At 32.4% G+C, this 17,844-nt stretch overlaps 2 protein-coding genes across 6 annotated transcripts; both read right to left on the bottom strand.

The window, feature by feature from the left end:
- Positions 1-5,214: 5,214 nt before the first annotated feature.
- On the bottom strand, positions 5,215-13,295 carry LOC100262816 (receptor-like protein EIX2). 5 transcript variants are annotated; one of them, XM_059733863.1, is made up of 9 exons: positions 12,872-13,295; positions 10,316-12,789; positions 8,172-9,807; positions 7,714-7,880; positions 7,058-7,384; positions 6,631-6,974; positions 6,353-6,511; positions 5,768-6,220; positions 5,215-5,681 (listed from the first exon to the last, which is right to left on the bottom strand). In XM_059733863.1, the coding sequence occupies exons 1-2, from the start codon at positions 13,227-13,229 to the stop codon at positions 10,319-10,321; spliced, it is 2,829 nt and encodes a 942-aa protein (XP_059589846.1). In that variant the 5' UTR covers positions 13,230-13,295; the 3' UTR covers positions 5,215-5,681; positions 5,768-6,220; positions 6,353-6,511; positions 6,631-6,974; positions 7,058-7,384; positions 7,714-7,880; positions 8,172-9,807; positions 10,316-10,318. The 5 variants fall into 5 exon arrangements, with proteins under 5 accessions (XP_059589846.1, XP_019081561.1, XP_019081562.1 ...); XM_019226016.2 differs by having other exon boundaries at positions 6,631-7,384; XM_019226017.2 differs by having other exon boundaries at positions 6,353-7,384; positions 8,172-8,736; positions 9,774-9,807.
- Positions 5,956-7,212, bottom strand: LOC109124191 (G-type lectin S-receptor-like serine/threonine-protein kinase At5g24080). Its single transcript, XM_059743415.1, has 4 exons — positions 6,888-7,212; positions 6,631-6,772; positions 6,353-6,511; positions 5,956-6,220 (listed from the first exon to the last, which is right to left on the bottom strand). The coding sequence occupies exons 1-4, from the start codon at positions 7,210-7,212 to the stop codon at positions 5,956-5,958; spliced, it is 891 nt and encodes a 296-aa protein (XP_059599398.1).
- Positions 13,296-17,844: the final 4,549 nt, after the last annotated feature.

Below are 17,844 nucleotides of genomic sequence, written 5' to 3'. Positions count from 1 at the left end.
TAGGTGTTGAAAGTTTGGATTAATGATAATAATAATAATGATAAATAGATTTTGAAAGTTGAGTTAATAATAATGATAATAATAATTAATGATAATAATGATAATAATAATAATAACAATGATAATAATGATTAATAATAACAATAATAAATATAATGATAACAATGATTAATAATAATAGTAACAATCATAATGCCGATAATAATAATAATGATAGCAATGACAATAATAATTAATAATAATAATAATAATAATAATAATAATTATAATTATAATAATGATTAATAATAATAATAATAAATATAATGATAACAATGATTAATAATAATAGCAACAATCATAATAACAATAATAATGATAGCAATGACAATAATAATTAATGATAATAATAATAATAATTATAATGATAATAATGATTAATAATAATAATAATAAATATAATGATAACAATGATTAATAATAATAGTAATAATAATAGCAATAATAATAATGATAGCAATGACAATAATAATTAATGATAATAATAATAATAATTATAATGATAATAATGATTAATAATAATAGTAGTAAATATAATGATAACAATGATTAATAATAATAGTAATAATAATAGCAATGACAATAATAATTAAAAATAACAATAATAATAATTATGGTAATAATAGAAATGGGCTCAAGACAAAGGCCCCATCTTCAGCATAGGCTTGGGCCTGGGCTCCAAACTCAAACCCAAGCCCAAAGCCTTCATAACCCAAACCCAAAACCAAACTCAAAACTGGGCCTAGCCAAAACCAAACACAAATTGGGCCTAGCCTTAGCCCAAGCCCAACAAGACTTCATCTTCTTCCTAGTTCCCCCCCCCCCCCCCCCCCCCTCGCGTCTGGCTGCGGCGACGGTGCTCGGAGTCACGGATTTCTCCAAGCTTGGTGGACAGCTCCTAGGCCTCGGGAGGATCTCGCCCTTCCAGGCGAAGACGGTGGCGCTGCCGCGGGCTATGGCAGCGGTGGCGCTGTCGCGGGTAATGGCGGCGGCGGCGTAGTCCTGGAGCGATTGCAGCGGCGGCGTGGTCCTGGAGCGATGGCAGCGGCGACGCGGTCCCGGAGCAAGAGCAGATGTGAGCGTAGCCGGAGCGGGTGATGGCGGTTGGCGGCGAGGCAACGGCTGGTGAGACGAGCAAGCGCCTCGTCGGCGCGGTGCGCGCAGCAAGGAGATGCGGGGAGGGGCAGCATGCTTGCTTGGACTCCATGCGTGCAGAAGAGCGACCTTGGGAGTCCTTGTGGAGTCGGGTATGGCGATTAGAGGGAGAAAGAGGTGATGAGGAAGATAGGTGAGGGTGACGGCCATGCGTGGGACGTGGGTGAGGCAGGGACGAGCATGGGGTTCGGAGAGAAAGGTGCCAAAGCAATAATCAACAAGCCCAATGACAGAGAAGAATAGATTCACAGCATGAATTGAGTAAAAATAGCGAAAAAGAAAGACCCAAAATTGAGAAGATGGCCATACCTGAGCCCTCCAACTGACAGTGGTGTCTTCTGCTCTCCGGAAAAGTCCTCCCACCCTCTGCAGATCTCCCTTTTCCTTTTCCTCTTTTTTTTTTTATTTTCTCTCGTCTTCCTCAGCAAGCCACCGCTTGCCCCCTGCCACCCATCCCATCTGCCGCCCCATGCAGCTTAATTTCTAGGGTGGTCAGAAGAATAAAATAAAAAACAAAAAAAACAAAAACAAAAAAAACCCAAAAGCCCTCACCGTATGGGGGGTCTACAATATGATAAGATAAGTGAAATAAAAAATAAAATAAAATAAATAATATATTTATTTTTTATTAGTGGAATATCCCAAGAAATTGACTCCTAATTTTAACCATCGTAATAATAATAATTACAATGCGGTGAGGGAGATAAAACCCTGTCTTTTTGGGTCCTGAAACGACATCGTTTTGGAGTACTACCATCAGGGAGGCTGTGTCCATTTCATAAATGTTGTTACCGTAACAGTCAAGAATATATGCCTCCCAACCCCAAAACCCCACATTCTCTATATTCAATCCACCATCACCAGCTTTCCTTTCTTTGTTTCAAATCTCAGCTGGCTAAACCCCCGTCTCTCTGTAAATAGCATTTCCAAGTAAGCAAACCTACTTTCTCCTTCCCATTCCCTTCCCCCTGCTCCCAATAAAACCAACATAATCTAAAAGTGTAATGAATAAGATAAGTGTAATGCTTTTTTTTTTTTTTTTTTTTTTTTTTTTGTAGTTATAAAAAATATTTTTAAAATTTTTAGAAAGGAAATTTTATTAGAAGGATTTCTAATATGAAATAAAACACCACGGAGAAGTGAGGATAGTGTTATGTTTTCTTTTTCCTTGAATTGGCTTTATAAAAGTAATCTTTTTTTTCAAAAAATTACTACATGATATGTATATTTCAAATTTAATAAATAAAAAAAATTAATGACTTTATACATTTTTATATTACATTTATCAAATTCATTGTATTAATATCCTCAATAAGTTCTAAAATAAATATATCTCTAAAAATATTTCTAAGATAATATTAGAAAATAATGAATTAAATATACTTTTGTTTTTATATGATTAAAAATTAAATATTATCCTCCAAATACTGAAATAAATGGCAAGCTCAATGATTTCTTGTACATTTCCTATGTTATTCTAGGCTTCCAAAAGTCACCCATGACCTTTACTTTGACTAGTCAAATTATTTGTTTTTTACATCTTTTATTTTTTTTATAATAAAGATTCTTTAGTTTTTATCAATGTTTTTAGAATTAGATTGATTATTCAATGAGAAAAATTATTGATTTATGGTTAAACAGTGATCAAATTGGTAATCTCATAAATATATAATTTATATATTATTAAAATTTAAACTAATTATAAGAAATTAAAAATATATAAATAATTAAAAAATTTAAATACATTTCATCATCTTATATCATTAATGTTGACAACTTAAATTATGATAAGAATGACACAAAGATTTATTAAATTATTAGTAATTTTAATTTTATTAAATATGTAACTTTTAATTATTAAGATAAAAAAAGATTTTATTATTTAAATTTGTTTGTATTTCAATAATGATATATTTTATGATCATCAAAATAATTAGTTTTTTTTTTAATATTATTTGAATATTTATTATAGATAAATCATAAATATTTTGTTCATTTTAAATCTTGGCATGATCCTCTCTCTTAACTTTGGTCTCCATGCACTCTAACTTAATTCTTGATAAATAGATTTCTAATTTGAATAAATAAATTATAAATGGGATTGAAAATATGAACTTGAAATTTATATTTGGGTTTAAACCTATCGTGTGGTGACTCCATTTTGTGTGATCCATGAGACCGGGCCTTTTGTTATTGATTGGGCAACCCATTGATGGTTCTTGTTGGAACCTGTTCTTGGGCCCTATTTGATTCCTGATATATAGATTTTCACATGTCTTGATTATTCTTCCACTCAAATTGTGTTGACAAATAGATAAATCATTTTTAAATATTGGTATTGGAGATTTATTTTTTATAATTTGTCTCTTTTTCTTTCCATCTAAAAAAATACTTTGGAAAGAAAAACAATGTAAATAAATTTCACCGGCTCCATTGGCAAGAGCATTAATCACAGGCGGACATAGCTAATGGTGTATTTCAGTTGCAAAGAACGGAGCTGCAGGCGTGGAGCATCAGAGCTTGAAAGGCGAGCATAGCAGAATTCAGTATCGTGATATAACCTTTACGTCTCAGGAGCTTTACAAAAATTTCAATAAATTGTAAGTGTAATTACACTTTTATAAAAATATGAAAATAAATTTAAATAAGTATACAATGTTTAAAAATTAAGATAGTTGTGTACTAATTATTAATTGAAAATTGTATTAATAAATTCTTTCTTACATTTTAAATTTAATCACATCAAATATTGGTTGAAGTATTGAAAATACAAAATAATAATAATAATATAATTAGTAGCAATAAGGAATTCCACACTCTTTGCTAATTTTTTAATATTTTTGGATTTTGATTTTTTCAGACATCAATTTCACACCTTCTAAATTAACTTATTTAATCAATATTCAATCCATATGACATTCAAAAAAGATTTCAAAAATTGAAAGAAGTGGAAATTTGATAAGGTATGAAGAGTGTGAGGAATCCTCAAAATTTTTTTTAAATTTTCGATTTCAATTCTTTCGGGCATTAATCTCATACCCACCAAGTGTAATTAACCTATTTAATCAATATCAAAATCATATGATGTTCAATTTTTTTTTTTAAAGTTCAAAGAAGTGGAGGAGGGTATGAAGAATGCGAGAATTCATCACATTTTTCGTAGTATAGATATTGTTCGCTTTAAACCCAAAGGGACCCTCATGGTTTTAAGACACGTTTACATAATTAAGAGGAGTCTCTACATATATAGTGTCAAGAACTTTCTTCCATATCCGATGTGGGATATCATATTTTGACATGCTTTGTATCCTTACTCATTTCTTAGTCTTTTTTTATTTTGATTTTTTTCAAGCATCAATTGAACACCCCCTAAGCATAATTAACCTATCAAATCAATATCTAAGTCATATGAGGTCCAAAAAAGTTTTTAAAAGTTCAAAAAAATGGAGATTTGGGATTAAAGAAACTAGTTACTAACGTTGTGGTTATATATGAAAGTTATAGGGATTAAAGTTGGCATAATGGGTTATTAAATTTGTAGTTACAAATGTAAAATTATGGAAATTAAAAAATATTAAATATCATTTATGTTAATGGGATTTATCGAGATTGAATTATTTTGAAATTGTTGAACATTTCAAACTTTATGATTAGCCTTGACTCACCCTCCTAATGTCATATAACTTTAACACATTTTTTTAGTCATCTTCTGCCTTCTTCCTTTTTATTTATTTATTTTCTCTTGGCCAAAAAAAATAGGTTTGTTTGTGAACCGCTAGCTTTGAGTTCTATGCTTTATGCATATTGACGTGAGCTATGCAACAAATCACTTGGACCATTGTATCCTTGAGGGGACAAACCAAAGAGAAGTCAAGTATACCGATTTCTGAAATTGTCAAACTAGAAATGGCTTAAATCTCCTTTAAAAGAACGAGATTTCCGTACCTCAACCTAATTGTTTATGTTTTTGTTTCGCAATTAATATAATTTCTTTTACCATTTGAAATCTTAGCAACAACATTATGCAAAGTTCTCTACTAGTTTAACAAATGGTCAATAAATACTATGTTTCTGGACAGTATCAAAGTATCATGGGGATAAAATTCTTGGACAGCAACAAAATTTGTTCCATTTCTCCTTTGCTATCTTGGTGACATTGTGGAATAACTACATGTAGCCCTTGATGAAGGATGGGTACTATTGATGGTGATGAAGCTGGACTGGTTGAACTCTCTCTTCATGGCTCTGTATACATTGTCTAGGCCTTCGTCCATGGGCTACAGCACTGTCTGTGGCATTGGCGGTGTGTTGATTTCAAGTGATCCTTCCAACATCTTCACCACTTCCCCCGTTGAAGGCCTCATGAAAGCCTCATCTTGAATGCACCAAAAGCCGGTTTTCAATGCTCTTCCAGCTCTTCTTCCTCCATTGCCCCTTCCAGTCGATCGCCTGTCTGCAACTTTTCTCGTCGTCCCATTACTCATTTCCTAGAGGAATTGACATTTTTGTTAATAAAATATCAAACACTTAACAATTTGTGATTTACAAAAGCAAGAACTTGACTGATCTATACCTTAAAAGCCCACCCAGGATTGAAGAAGTCTTCTTCATCAAAAGTCATGTCAAGGTTTCTCCAGCCACCAACGATCTCCAAAAGAAGCTATCTGTACTGTAGACATCGGCTTTTACAGTAACAAGTCGGTTGCTCACCCATTCTGGAGCCAAATAACCACTAGTTCTTCTCACCATAGTGATTACATGTCAATGCTCTCTGCCCATCAGCTTTGCTAGTCCAAAGTCTGAAACTTTTGGATAGAAATTCTCATCTAGAAGTATGTTTTCGGGCTTGATATCACAGTGGATGATCCGGTTCCTGCACTGCTCATGAAAATAAGCAATACCTTGTGCAGTAGCAATGGCTATATGGAAGCGAGTTCCCCAATCTAGCAGTCTGTCCCGACAATGCTTTGAGGGAAATATCCACTTGTCCAAGAAACCGTTTTTCATGAACTCATAAACCAGAAGCCTGTGAAGAATCATCAAATTCCAACCCCATTACAAGCTCGAAGATATAGTATGCTTGACCCCCAAAGAGGATGATAAGAATTTAAATATGGTTAGTGGTAATTGGTATTAGGCAATGAAATGAAATGCATACTGGTGAGAGCCTTCTGAGCAGTAGCCGCAGAGTTGAACCAGGTTCATGTGATGCATAGAGCCAATAGTTTTCACTTCAGTTATGAATTCCTTCTTCCCAAGAGGCTTGTCAAGCTTCTTCACTGCAACCAATGTCCCATCTTGTATACACTCCCAAACTCTCATGAAAAAAAAAAAAAAAAAGAAGACAACATTAATCCTCATTGATCAAGTCTAATTGGCTTTGTTCAAGCAATTTCATCCTTTTCAAAGTCTATATATGTATATGTACATGCTGACCTGTGCAAATTGCCGGTTCTGCACTGCAAATCACAGTAACTGAAATTTATTGGAGCGCCGGACACAATCAAGGGGCTTTCCAGGGCTCTCTTCAAGGCCCTCCTCCTGTACACACTGTGGTATAACAAGAAGCAGAGTCGTCCTACAAGGACAGTCATGCTGAGAACAATTGGAAGAACTAAGACCTTGTCTCAGAGGCCATCAGATGAATCCCCAAATCCTGTTGCGTTGCCTCCAGGTGATCCCTTAGGCCCAACCTTCACAAACAAGGTCGAACTCGTGTCCTCGAATCCACCAAACTCCAAGTTGTTTAGCAGCCAACACGGAAGCAGCACAATCACAGTCTGATAAACAAGCATCACCGCACTGTGATAATGGCGAGATGTTACTGTAATTTGCTATAATCGGAAAAATGAGATAATAGTACTTAGTTTGCTGCACTATCGACATCTTCAGCTTGGAAGCAGTCGAATTCCGATGATTATTATCACATCTCGCGGTTGACACCGAAGAATTCTCTGAGCACTGGCCGCCGTCTCCCACATTAGAAGCCCCCAGCAGGCATGTACATGCTGGAGGCATTAGTTTTGCTTCAGTCCAAGCTACACAGGGCAAGCCCCAGCAATATCACATGGATTAGAAACTGCAGACCATTCAGGAACCCATTGGCGAGTGCCGTTTACATCATCGTCCCAGCCTTACAGCCTCAAATTCCCATTCATCTCGAGTATCAGTCTTTCGAAGAACTAATGGCCTGTTTGATTCACAGACTGAATTATTACTTTCTTTCAATGCATTCACAACCACAAAAGTGTAGGGGCAAGGTTGACTTGATTCATCATCATGATACCCTATATTGATTACAATGCTTTAAAATAGACAGCAAAATTTCCCATTTTTCTGTTTGGTCAAGAATTTCAATGCAGTCATGACATTATATTCCATTTATCATATGATTGTGTTATAAGATAAAGAAAAATAATAACAATAATTGCTTATCAAATTAGTTGTAATAATAATGAATATAACAGCAACATCATCATCAACAATGAACTTCTAAGTTGTTGAAATGAAAGGGGAAACCTTTTGGGTTAGTATGAGAGTCGAAGGATTTGATCAGATTCAAGAGAAAATGAGTCAACCCTTGATCAGTCTGATCATAAATCTAACTTTTAAAGAAGGATGTGGGCTGTTTGAGGCTCTTTAGAATCTTCCAGTGATAGTTTAAGCACTAAATCTAGCATGCAAATCTGCAAAATGGAAAAGCCAGCATGGTTAGACAGATATCACAGAGCTATATGCTAATTTATTATTCTGTCCTCAATAAAAACTTCCCAAAAGAAAATGCAAGTAGTGAAATTTGAGATGGATGTGTCAACACAGATCCCAAGAGGTAAAGGGAACTCCTGATCCTTGTTCCTTGTTCTTTGTTCTATGATGTGTAGGACACTTTCACCATCCATTATTCATCTGTTTGAAAATTGGGACACTTACAAATGAACCCATGAGAAGGGAAAAAACTACATATAAAGTTCGCTTACCGTTCTGTCATTAAATATCAAGAACTGTGTTGCCGCATGTAATGAGATTTCAACCCCACAGATACCCTATCTGTCATTAAATATCATCTGATGACTAAATATCATCTGATGACGCTTCAACAGGCATTGTGACAAACACCCAAACCTTCACTGCAATCTCAATATTATCATCCCCTGAAGGAGATTGATGGCCAAAGCCACTTGCAGCGATCTGCATATGAAGTACCTCGAGCAATTTGATTCACAGTTGGAAATCAGACCTCGCTGTGTGACAATAGCTTTTATGCTTGGACGCCACAAAAACAGATTGTTCTGTTTTCAGTAGTAGCATATCCCAATGCATACTATTGTGTATTATAACACAGATATCCCCAAAAATAACAGCTCATCTTCTAAATCAATGAAGAATAACAGCACCAAAAATTGGTTACTCAGAGATAAAAATTGAGTGGCGTGCAGACTCCCAGCCTTCTACTGCAACGAGATGTCTTGAATGGCTAAAATGTTCTAAAATAGAGCAAGCCCAAGCTGGACAAATTTCCAGTCATTCTCTGTGAACACTTCACTATGTGGCATGGGATTAGTCATAAAAAACAAAGCACAAAAACATAATAATGAAAAAATGAACAGAAGCTTAAGCCCCGAACAATAAGAAAATGTTGCAAAATTCAACCGCATGAACAATTAGCCTCTTCAGATACAAGAGGCATGTAAGCAGTAGAGAATTAAAAAGTAAAAAAAACAAAAGCCGAATTTAACCTCAAATAAAAAACAATGGAATATACAATCAATGTCTCAGAATCTTACCACAGCCATTTTTGTTGCTTAATTAATGACTAGTTGCAGTTCCATCCTGCTAAATCACATAAGTATGTATTCAAGAATGGTTGGTAAATGCTTTATGATAACCAGTCACCTTCCTAGAACTGATCAAACCTCAATATGTAGTCATCTCAGTCACAATGATACATTGAATGAGGAGTGTTCCCAAATATGAAGCCTCCTATACTTCGGATTGCTGCTCCAAAAACACATTTCTGCAAGCATGGTCAAGGTCTCTACCCAAGGTGTTGTTCTGTATGTCCTGAGAAGTATGGAGCTTCTTTTCTCCTACTCAACATAAGGGTTTTTGACGGTTAATCTGTTGTGGAATATCAGTGGATGAAGCCTCAATATGCATTGTGAGAAACACCATGTTTTGAATTTTGTTTTATTCTGACCAGCTGTTTCTTTTTATTATAATAACTTCCATGCTTGGGCACCAGAAAAACAGAGTGCTCAGTTTCTGTTCTTAGTCTTACCATGTCCCATTTTAAATTATGGCTTTAGTTGCTACTGGTTTTTGAGCAAAAGAAAACGTTTTTTTTAAAGCGAAGTAGTTTCTAGCATTGCACCACAAAGGACTTGATATCATCCTCTAATATATTTGATTCGCTCTAAATAGAGCATAACATAAGAAACTTAAGCCACGCCTATTATCAAATAAACAAACTTAATACACGCCAAAGTTATTTATAAGATGATGAGTTCAATAAACACAAATGCTCTTACATTCAGGCTGTCCAATACTAAATAAACTCATTACTCACAAGCATATATTACCTACTAATCCTTGAGATGCAACCCAATTGAAGTTCTGCAATACAACAAATGAAATAATATTCATCAATTTGAAAAAAATGTCTTCAATAGAAGCAAATTTACTTTTCTTGATTAATATAAAGGAAAGTATGGTAGTATGCTTCTTACAATAAAACCTCAAATATTCTTAAAGCAAGTTGACTGAACTTCAGCAAAAGGTACAACTGTAAGTAAAAGCAAGATGAGAAAAAAATAGTGATAATTATAATTTTTCAACTATGATTCTCAAGCCATAACATTTATCTATATGTACAATGAGAACTAAAAATGTGGTGTTGTTATATTTGGTATATCAAAATATTCAAGGCTTCCTTAGTTATAGTTGAATTTCACATCTAATCAAATAAAATATGATATTTTTATTTGAAAAATCTTATTTTATCTCCATAAGTTGTGGAAGGTAAGTTAATTAATAGAATAGGGATTTGAGCAATAATAGAAAGAGGCTACTAAGGTAATATAATTTATTAAAAAGACTAAGGAGAGAATTTGAGAAATCTTACCATTTAAATTTGGAAGCTCCTCCATAGTCTATTCATATTTATTGTTGTTGTCACATACACTCGGTCTTTTATCTTGTTCAAGAACTTGAAATAGGCATATCTCCATGAACTATTGAGTAGTAAAGTGCCACAAACTCCCCAAAATCCGACGATGAATCCAAGAACGATATTTCCATAAAACCATATATTATTTGCATCATCTTGAATATCCTCTGTTTTACTACTAAAACCAATGAAGGAGGCTTCCCCAGGTTCATCTTTTGGACACTTTTTCAAAAGAGGTAGCCCACAAAGTTCAGGATTTCCCTCGTATGTGGAGGTATTAAAGCTCTGTAATTGAGTGCCTAATGGAATTTTACCTGACAAGGTGTTATTTGATAGGTCTAAAACACTTAGACCAGCTATTTGAGAAAGACTATCTGGAATTCTACCATTAAGCTGGTTTTGAGATAGATCAAGAGAATCTAATAATTTCAATTGACCAATGGTTGCAGGGATTGGTCCAATCAAATCGTTTCTTGATAAGTTCAATGACACCAATTCTACCAAATCAGTTACTTCTGACGGAATTTCTCCTATTAACTTGTTATTCGAAAAATCAATGCTCTTCACAAGTCCAAGAGTTTTAGTGTACTCTAGTTCTTTTCCTTTCCATTGAACCAATGTATTATCAAGATAGGAGAGCTTCCAACCATTCAACTCTCCTTCATAATAAGAAATGACCAAACTCCCTTTTTGAGTTAAGGCACTTAAATTGTTGAGACATTTTGGTATAGTACCAGATAGATTGTTGTTTGAGAGGTCCAACATTTGAATATTTTTCAATTGACATAGATTTAAAGGTATGCCTCCATTAAATTCATTGGATCTTAGGTTGAGAACAATCAAACTTGATAGGCTTCTTCCCATCCATGCAGGTATTTTGCCTGATAATTTATTTCTTCCAAAATCTACAAGACACAAATCTTTGCAGTTCTTTAAGGACAAAGGCAATGCTCCGGTTAAACTATTGTTGCGTAAATGCAATGTTTGAATCCGATATAACAAGCCAATTGAATTTTTAATTTTCCCAGAAAAATTATTATTTGCCAAATTAAGAACAATTAGATGTTTCCACTGCTCCCAACATTTGGGTAGTTCTCCTGACAGTCGATTATTTGAGAGATCAAGATGGGACAAACCCGAACCAGACAGATTAGCAATCCGGCAAGATAAAGAAATTGAGCCTGAAAACATGTTCTTGGAGAGATACAACCATTCATTATTGAAAAGAAATTGTGGTATTGAACCTTCCAAGCAATTTGAACTCATATCCCACATTCCCAAATAAAATATTCCTTGTAAATTTGGCAAAGTGCCTGAGATGTGATTGTTGGAAATGTTTAACCATGCTAAACCTGAATTTAAATTCCAAAACCAACTGGGAATGACATCAGAAATTCCAGAAGCAGAGATATCAAGGTCCAACAAATATTTTTGAGTTTGAAGCCAATTAGGAAAATGTGGTCCTAATTTGCAAGAGGCCAACATTATACGAGAGGCTTGAAACTGGGGAACTTGCTCAGGGCTTATGTTGAATGTAAGGGAGTTGAAAGATAAGTCTAAGACAGACAGGTTGGAGAGACCAAAAAGGTAGTTTGCCAAGACAGTGCCTCGCAATGAATTTGAACGAATGGACAACACTTCAAGTTGAGCCAGTTGTCCAATACTTTCAGGTAAAGTTCCATTTAGGTGATTGAATTCAAGATATAATTCTCTCAACTGTGAAAATCCTGAAAGCCAGGGAAATGACCCTTTGAATTGATTATGAGATAAATCTAAAACCTCTAATGTGTTATTAGAGCAGGCCAGAAAATCTTTTTCCAACAGTCCAGTGAGATTGTTCTGAGACAAGTATAGTATCTGTAAATTACATAAATCTCTCAAGGATTTCGGAATCTCACCTTCAAGCTGATTTGAAGAGAGATAAAGATATGCCAGACTAGTCATGTTTCCAAAAGCATCCGGAATTGAACCACGTAGCTCGTTCCCATAGAGACCAAGATATGCCAGAGTAGTCATGTTTCCAAAAGCATCCGGAATTGAACCATTTAGATCATTCATAGAGAGGTCAAGATGAACAAGGCTGCTACTGAAGTTGAACAACCATGGGTATATTGAAGAAGTGAGACCATTCACGGAGAGATCAAGCACAGCAAGAGAAGTGGAGGAATTAATATGGGAAATGGATATTGTTGGAATAATCGGAGGAAGCTGAGTATAACTCAAGTACAACTCAGTTAGGGAAGGCATTTTATTAATTGCTTGTGGCCAATGGATTGCTTTACTAAGATGAACCCCACTCAAGTCAAGGTGTGTTAACAAAGGAAGGTGAGAAAGCCACTCAAGGTTTCCACAGGTCATAAACCCAAAACTATGGCCGAGATCAAGGGATTGCAAGTTGGAAAGATTTCCGAGTTGAGTGGGAAGAATTCCTGTAAAATTGGAAAAATAGAGAATTATATTCTGCTGAGACAAATTGATGAATTTTCACAAGGTATATATGTATATAATTACCTTCAAAATCATTCCAGCTGAGGTTCAAATGCTTCAAGTGCTGCAACTCTGCCAATGAAGGACCAATCTTACCTCCCAAATATCCATCAAACGGAGCATGAGGATCAAGCACGATCACATGACCCGTCTGGTTGTCACACTCGACTCCTCTCCATTTGCAACAATCTCTTTTGTCTTCCCCATTCCCCCAAGAAGAAAGCATTCCAAAATCATCCACAACACCTTGTTTGAAGTGAAGGAGTGCTTGCCTTTCCCTCTCTCTGCACCCAACTTTAGCATCACCCACCCTCAAACAGGCTTCAAAACATAGCATAAGCAGAAAAAAGGAAATAAAATATCGAAAGGGGCTTGTACCCATGTTCAACACAGAGCAAGGATAGTGTGTAATAACAAGGATTAACAAGTTTTGGTTTTTGATTTCTGAGCAAAGCAGGCATTGACTTATATACCATTCCCACAAACGTGATGAGTAGATGAAGTTTAATTATGACTAAAAATATTAAAAAAAAAAAAACAAATATATATTATTTTTAAGTTTTTCATTTACATAATATTTTGAGTCAATATTGTGTTTATATTATTATTATTGTTATTTTTGGAGAAGGTAATGTTTTGAAATCCCCTTTTATAAATAATTAACAAATATAACCTCCACTTTTAATTTATATGGTAATTATTTTTTACCTTTTATCAAAATGATTCTTAATGAATAATCATTTTTAAAATAAATAATATAAAGATAAATTTTTGACAGATATGATGACCTTTAATTATGACTAAAAATATTTAAAAAAACAAATATATTATTTTTAAGTTTATAAAAATACTATTTTTTATTTTCATTTACATATATTTTGAGTTTACATTATTATTATTAGAGAAAGTAATGTTTTGAAATCCCCTTTTAAAGATACTTAACAAATATAACCTTCACTTTTCATTTATATGAATAATTACTTTTTACCTTTTATAAATTCCTTAGCCTATCTTCATCAATGATTCATCATCTACAAAATAATTTGTAATAAATAAGATTTTTTATACCTAGCAAAATATTGAATGGTTTTTTTCTTTAATCCTTTAAAAAATTATAGCTACAATGTACTTCATATTAACACATTCAATATAGACTAATGTTTATTTATTTTGTTTTTTTAAAGTATAAACGCTTTATAATTTTGAAGACTAGCAAAGTGTATAAACTTTTTATAATTTTGAAGATTAGCAACAATCTCTTTTATCATTTATTAATACTATTTTTGAGTCACCACATAAGACACCTTGATGACAGAAAAATATTAGAATATTTCAACTTTAATTAACAAGTCAATCCATCAATATCTAAACAACATATGAGAAAATAAAATATTTCATAACAATTTTAATTTTCCAATGAGAATTATATTTTTATTATTACTTTTTTGTTTTCTTTCACATGTAATGCTAGGTCTAAGTATCATAACTTGTTAGACCCAAAATGCATAAAATTTTCAAGTCTAGACTCCATATGGTTAGTTGTGCAACCAAGGGTAAAATCAACTAGTGAATATGTTTTGGTTCTTCTTTACATTAAAATGAGTAGAACCAAAAGGGAAAAGGAAAAAAAAAAAACCGAATGAATTGATTCCGAGAAGCATGTTACATAGCTCAACCATCCTAGGGTATATTGCAAATATGTGAACTAGCAAACACATAACAACTACATTTAAGGTAAAAGAAATAATTATGAAATTTTAATGTCTTGCAAACGATTTTTGATTCATTTTTTAATAGGTCAAAGCTCTTAGTTATAGTTATAAAAATATGAATTTATTAAAATTAAGTCTTAAATACTTTATGAGTGACAAGAATTTTAAAAGATATGATGAAAAGATTGAAAATTTGTGTGAGTTTAGAGTCTTGAAAGGTATGATGACTAGAGCTGCCATTGTGTGTCAAATAAGCAAAAGAAAAAGAAGAAAAAGAAATAACCATGTGTAATGGAAAACTAAAATTGAGGTGTTGTCTTTTTTTTTTCTCCAACTTAGTTTGAATATTGATAAATTAACTTAATTAAAGTTGAAATATTACAATCCATTATTTATCCTTTAATCAAGATATCTTAACTTGTAAAGAAAGTTAGATCCACTTTAAATTTTTTAACATGAAATGGTTTGTACTTGAAAATTTTAAAAAAATAATAATAATTCAATATTTAATCAAATGATCAAAATAACTAATAAAAGTAATAGTAGAAGTTGGTTTAAAAAAAAAAAAAAAGGAAAAACTTCCAATTCGATTTATTGACTTGACTTAAGAAAAGAAGACCCGTTATATATGGTTTTTTAAGTCTCTTGCTACAATATAAAATACAATAATAAAAGTTCATTATTTCTTTTAATTTGATTTATTGACTTGACTTAAGAAAAGAAGACCCATTATACATGACTTTTTAAGTCTCTTGCTACAATATAAAATACAATAATAAAAATTTATTATTTCTTTTAATTTGATTTATTGACTTGACTTAAGAAAAGATGACCCATTATACATGGTTTTTTAAGTCTCTTGCTACAATATAAAATATAATAATAAAAGTTTATTATTTCTTTTAATTTGATTTATTGACTTGACTTAAGAAAAGATGACCCGTTATATATGGCTTTTTAAGTCTCTCGCTACAAGATAAAATACAATAATAAAAGTTTATTATTTCTTTTAATTTGATTTATTGACTTGACTTAAGAAAAGAAGACCCATTATACATGGCTTTTTAAGTTTCTTGCTACAATATAAAATACAATAATAAAAGTTTATTATTTCTTTTAATTTGATTTATTAACTTGACTTAAGAAAAGATGACCCGTTATACATGGCTTTTTAAGTCTCTCGCTACAAGATAAAATACAATAATGAAAGTTTATTATTTCTTTTAATTTGATTTATTGATTTGACTTACGAAGACCCGTTATACATGGCTTTTAGCAAGACAAACTACAATAATGAAAGTTCATTATTTCTTCTACTTTTATTTTATTGACTTGACTTAAGAAAAGAAGACCCGTTATATATGGCTTTTTAAGTCTCTAAAATAGAATAATGGAAGTTTATTATTTCTTTTAATTTGATTATTGATTTGACTTACGAAGACCCGTTATACATAGCTTTTAGCAAGACAAACTACAATAATGAAAGTTCATTATTTCTTCCACCTCCATTTTGTTGACTTGACTTAAGAAAGAAAGACATCTTGTACGTGGATTTTTAAGTCTCTTACTACAAGACAAACTACAATAATGAAAGGTTCATTATTTCTTAACTTTTGAAGTCAAATAAATGAATTACACGTTACAATTTCACAAGGATTATGGAACATTAAAAAAAAAAAAAGACCGGCCTCTTAGATAAAGATAAAAATATAAAAGAAAAAAAAATGACCAAGGACTTTTGTCTTTTTAGCAACGTTTTCAAAAATAATTCTTGAAAATAGTTTTTTAAAATAAATTTTAATTATTTCCAGCAACAAAATTTTATTTAGAAATTAATATATAAATAACAGTTTTCTTAGTTTAATATTATTCATGAAACTGAAGTGCACAAATCTAAGATACAAAGGTTCTTGAAACATTTTTCATATTTTCAACTATTTCTTGAAATATTCTACAATATATATATATATATATATATATATATATATATATATATATATATATATATATATATATATATATATATATATATATATATATATATATATATATATTTAAAAGCGTTTGTTCCAAAAAAAAAACCTATTTTCAAAAAATTATTTTAGTGAAATTTTACCAAATATAGTTTTTAAGGTAGAAAACAATTTTCCATCATAAAAAACAAAACAAAAAAAAAAAAACTATTTTCAAGAAGGGTTTCTTAAGAGATCTTACCAAGAAAGAAGCATTCTAAAAATAAGTTGAAGTTCTTTTGCTTAATTGTTTCTCTTTCTCTTATGTGCATTCATTGTTTATTCCTTCTTTGTCATTTTTGCGACAAAAATGGGGAGACAATTTATTGATACTATTGATTAGATATCCATTGTATGCATGACTCACATCCATCTACTCTTACCTTGATTTGATAGAATTTATGAGTTGTGTTTTCTCTCACACATTGTTTTACTTGAGTACTTGGTTGGTTTGTGTGTGCAGGTCACAAGTAGTGGGGTATTGCCCACTTTTAGATGTGATTTATCATCATCTGCATGTTCAAGAATGATTTGGTTTAGACGAGAGTTATTGAGAGATTCTTAAACTCCATTGAAGAGTATTAGGGGGTTTATGTAATTTGTATTTTTTTTCATAAAATTATCATAGGAGAAGATTGTTGGTATATTAGGCTATATAATTCCTTTCATTCTAGTTTAGAATCTTTCTAAATTGTGTTTTACTCTTCATTGAAGACTCAAAGTTGTTATGTGATCAATCAGGATGGCACAAGTAAAAATCAAAAGGTTCAAGAATGACAAATTGGTGTTTGTTAAGGCATGGTGCGAACTAATGGTTTTAAAACCAAGCTAAAAGAATTTTTAAAAAGTTTAAAAAATCTCCTTAAGCACTCAAGTGCTCCCATGAGCACTCAAACACCCATGATAGAATTCTCCAAAATTTTTGGAACTTTGATTTTCTAATTTTTTTTAAGGTCTTATTTTGGAAAATTTTAGATCCAGTCTGCCAGCTTCTTATGCCTATAAATGTTTTACCTAAAAAGGTTTTTGGTTTGATGCAAATTTTTTGAAAAACCAAATTCGTCATCTTATTCCTAAAACTCTCAAGGAATGTTGTTTTCGCTTATGTTGGATTGAAAAGGAGATCTACATCCTCTCAAACACTGAGGTTAGATCCACTAAGAGCACACGTAGTGCTATATCGCAAATGTGAAGTGCATTGTAGGTGTTGGGTAGTAAGACTTAACGATAGCTTCCACCAACTAAAACCATGTATAATACTTTCAAATAGTTT

The sequence above is a fragment of the Vitis vinifera genome, chromosome 16 (assembly GCF_030704535.1).
Source record: "Vitis vinifera cultivar Pinot Noir 40024 chromosome 16, ASM3070453v1".
NCBI lineage: Eukaryota > Viridiplantae > Streptophyta > Magnoliopsida > Vitales > Vitaceae > Vitis > Vitis vinifera.
This window is presented reverse-complemented; position numbering and strand designations above follow the sequence as displayed.

Excerpts from the sequence above, each read along its gene's own strand:
- LOC109124191 (XM_059743415.1), bottom strand. The coding sequence starts at position 7,212 with ATGCCTCCAGCATGTACATGCCTGCTGGGGGCTTCTAATGTGGGAGAC. Across the intron at positions 6,773-6,887 it reads GTTCGACCTTGTTTGTGAAG|GACGACTCTGCTTCTTGTTA; the intron begins GTTGGGCCTAAG and ends CTGTCCTTGTAG. Across the intron at positions 6,512-6,630 it reads AGAACCGGCAATTTGCACAG|AGTTTGGGAGTGTATACAAG; the intron begins GTCAGCATGTAC and ends TTTTTTCATGAG.
- LOC100262816 (XM_019226015.2), bottom strand. The coding sequence starts at position 13,229 with ATGGGTACAAGCCCCTTTCGATATTTTATTTCCTTTTTTCTGCTTATG. Across the intron at positions 12,790-12,871 it reads CAGCTGGAATGATTTTGAAG|GAATTCTTCCCACTCAACTC; the intron begins GTAATTATATAC and ends CCAATTTTACAG.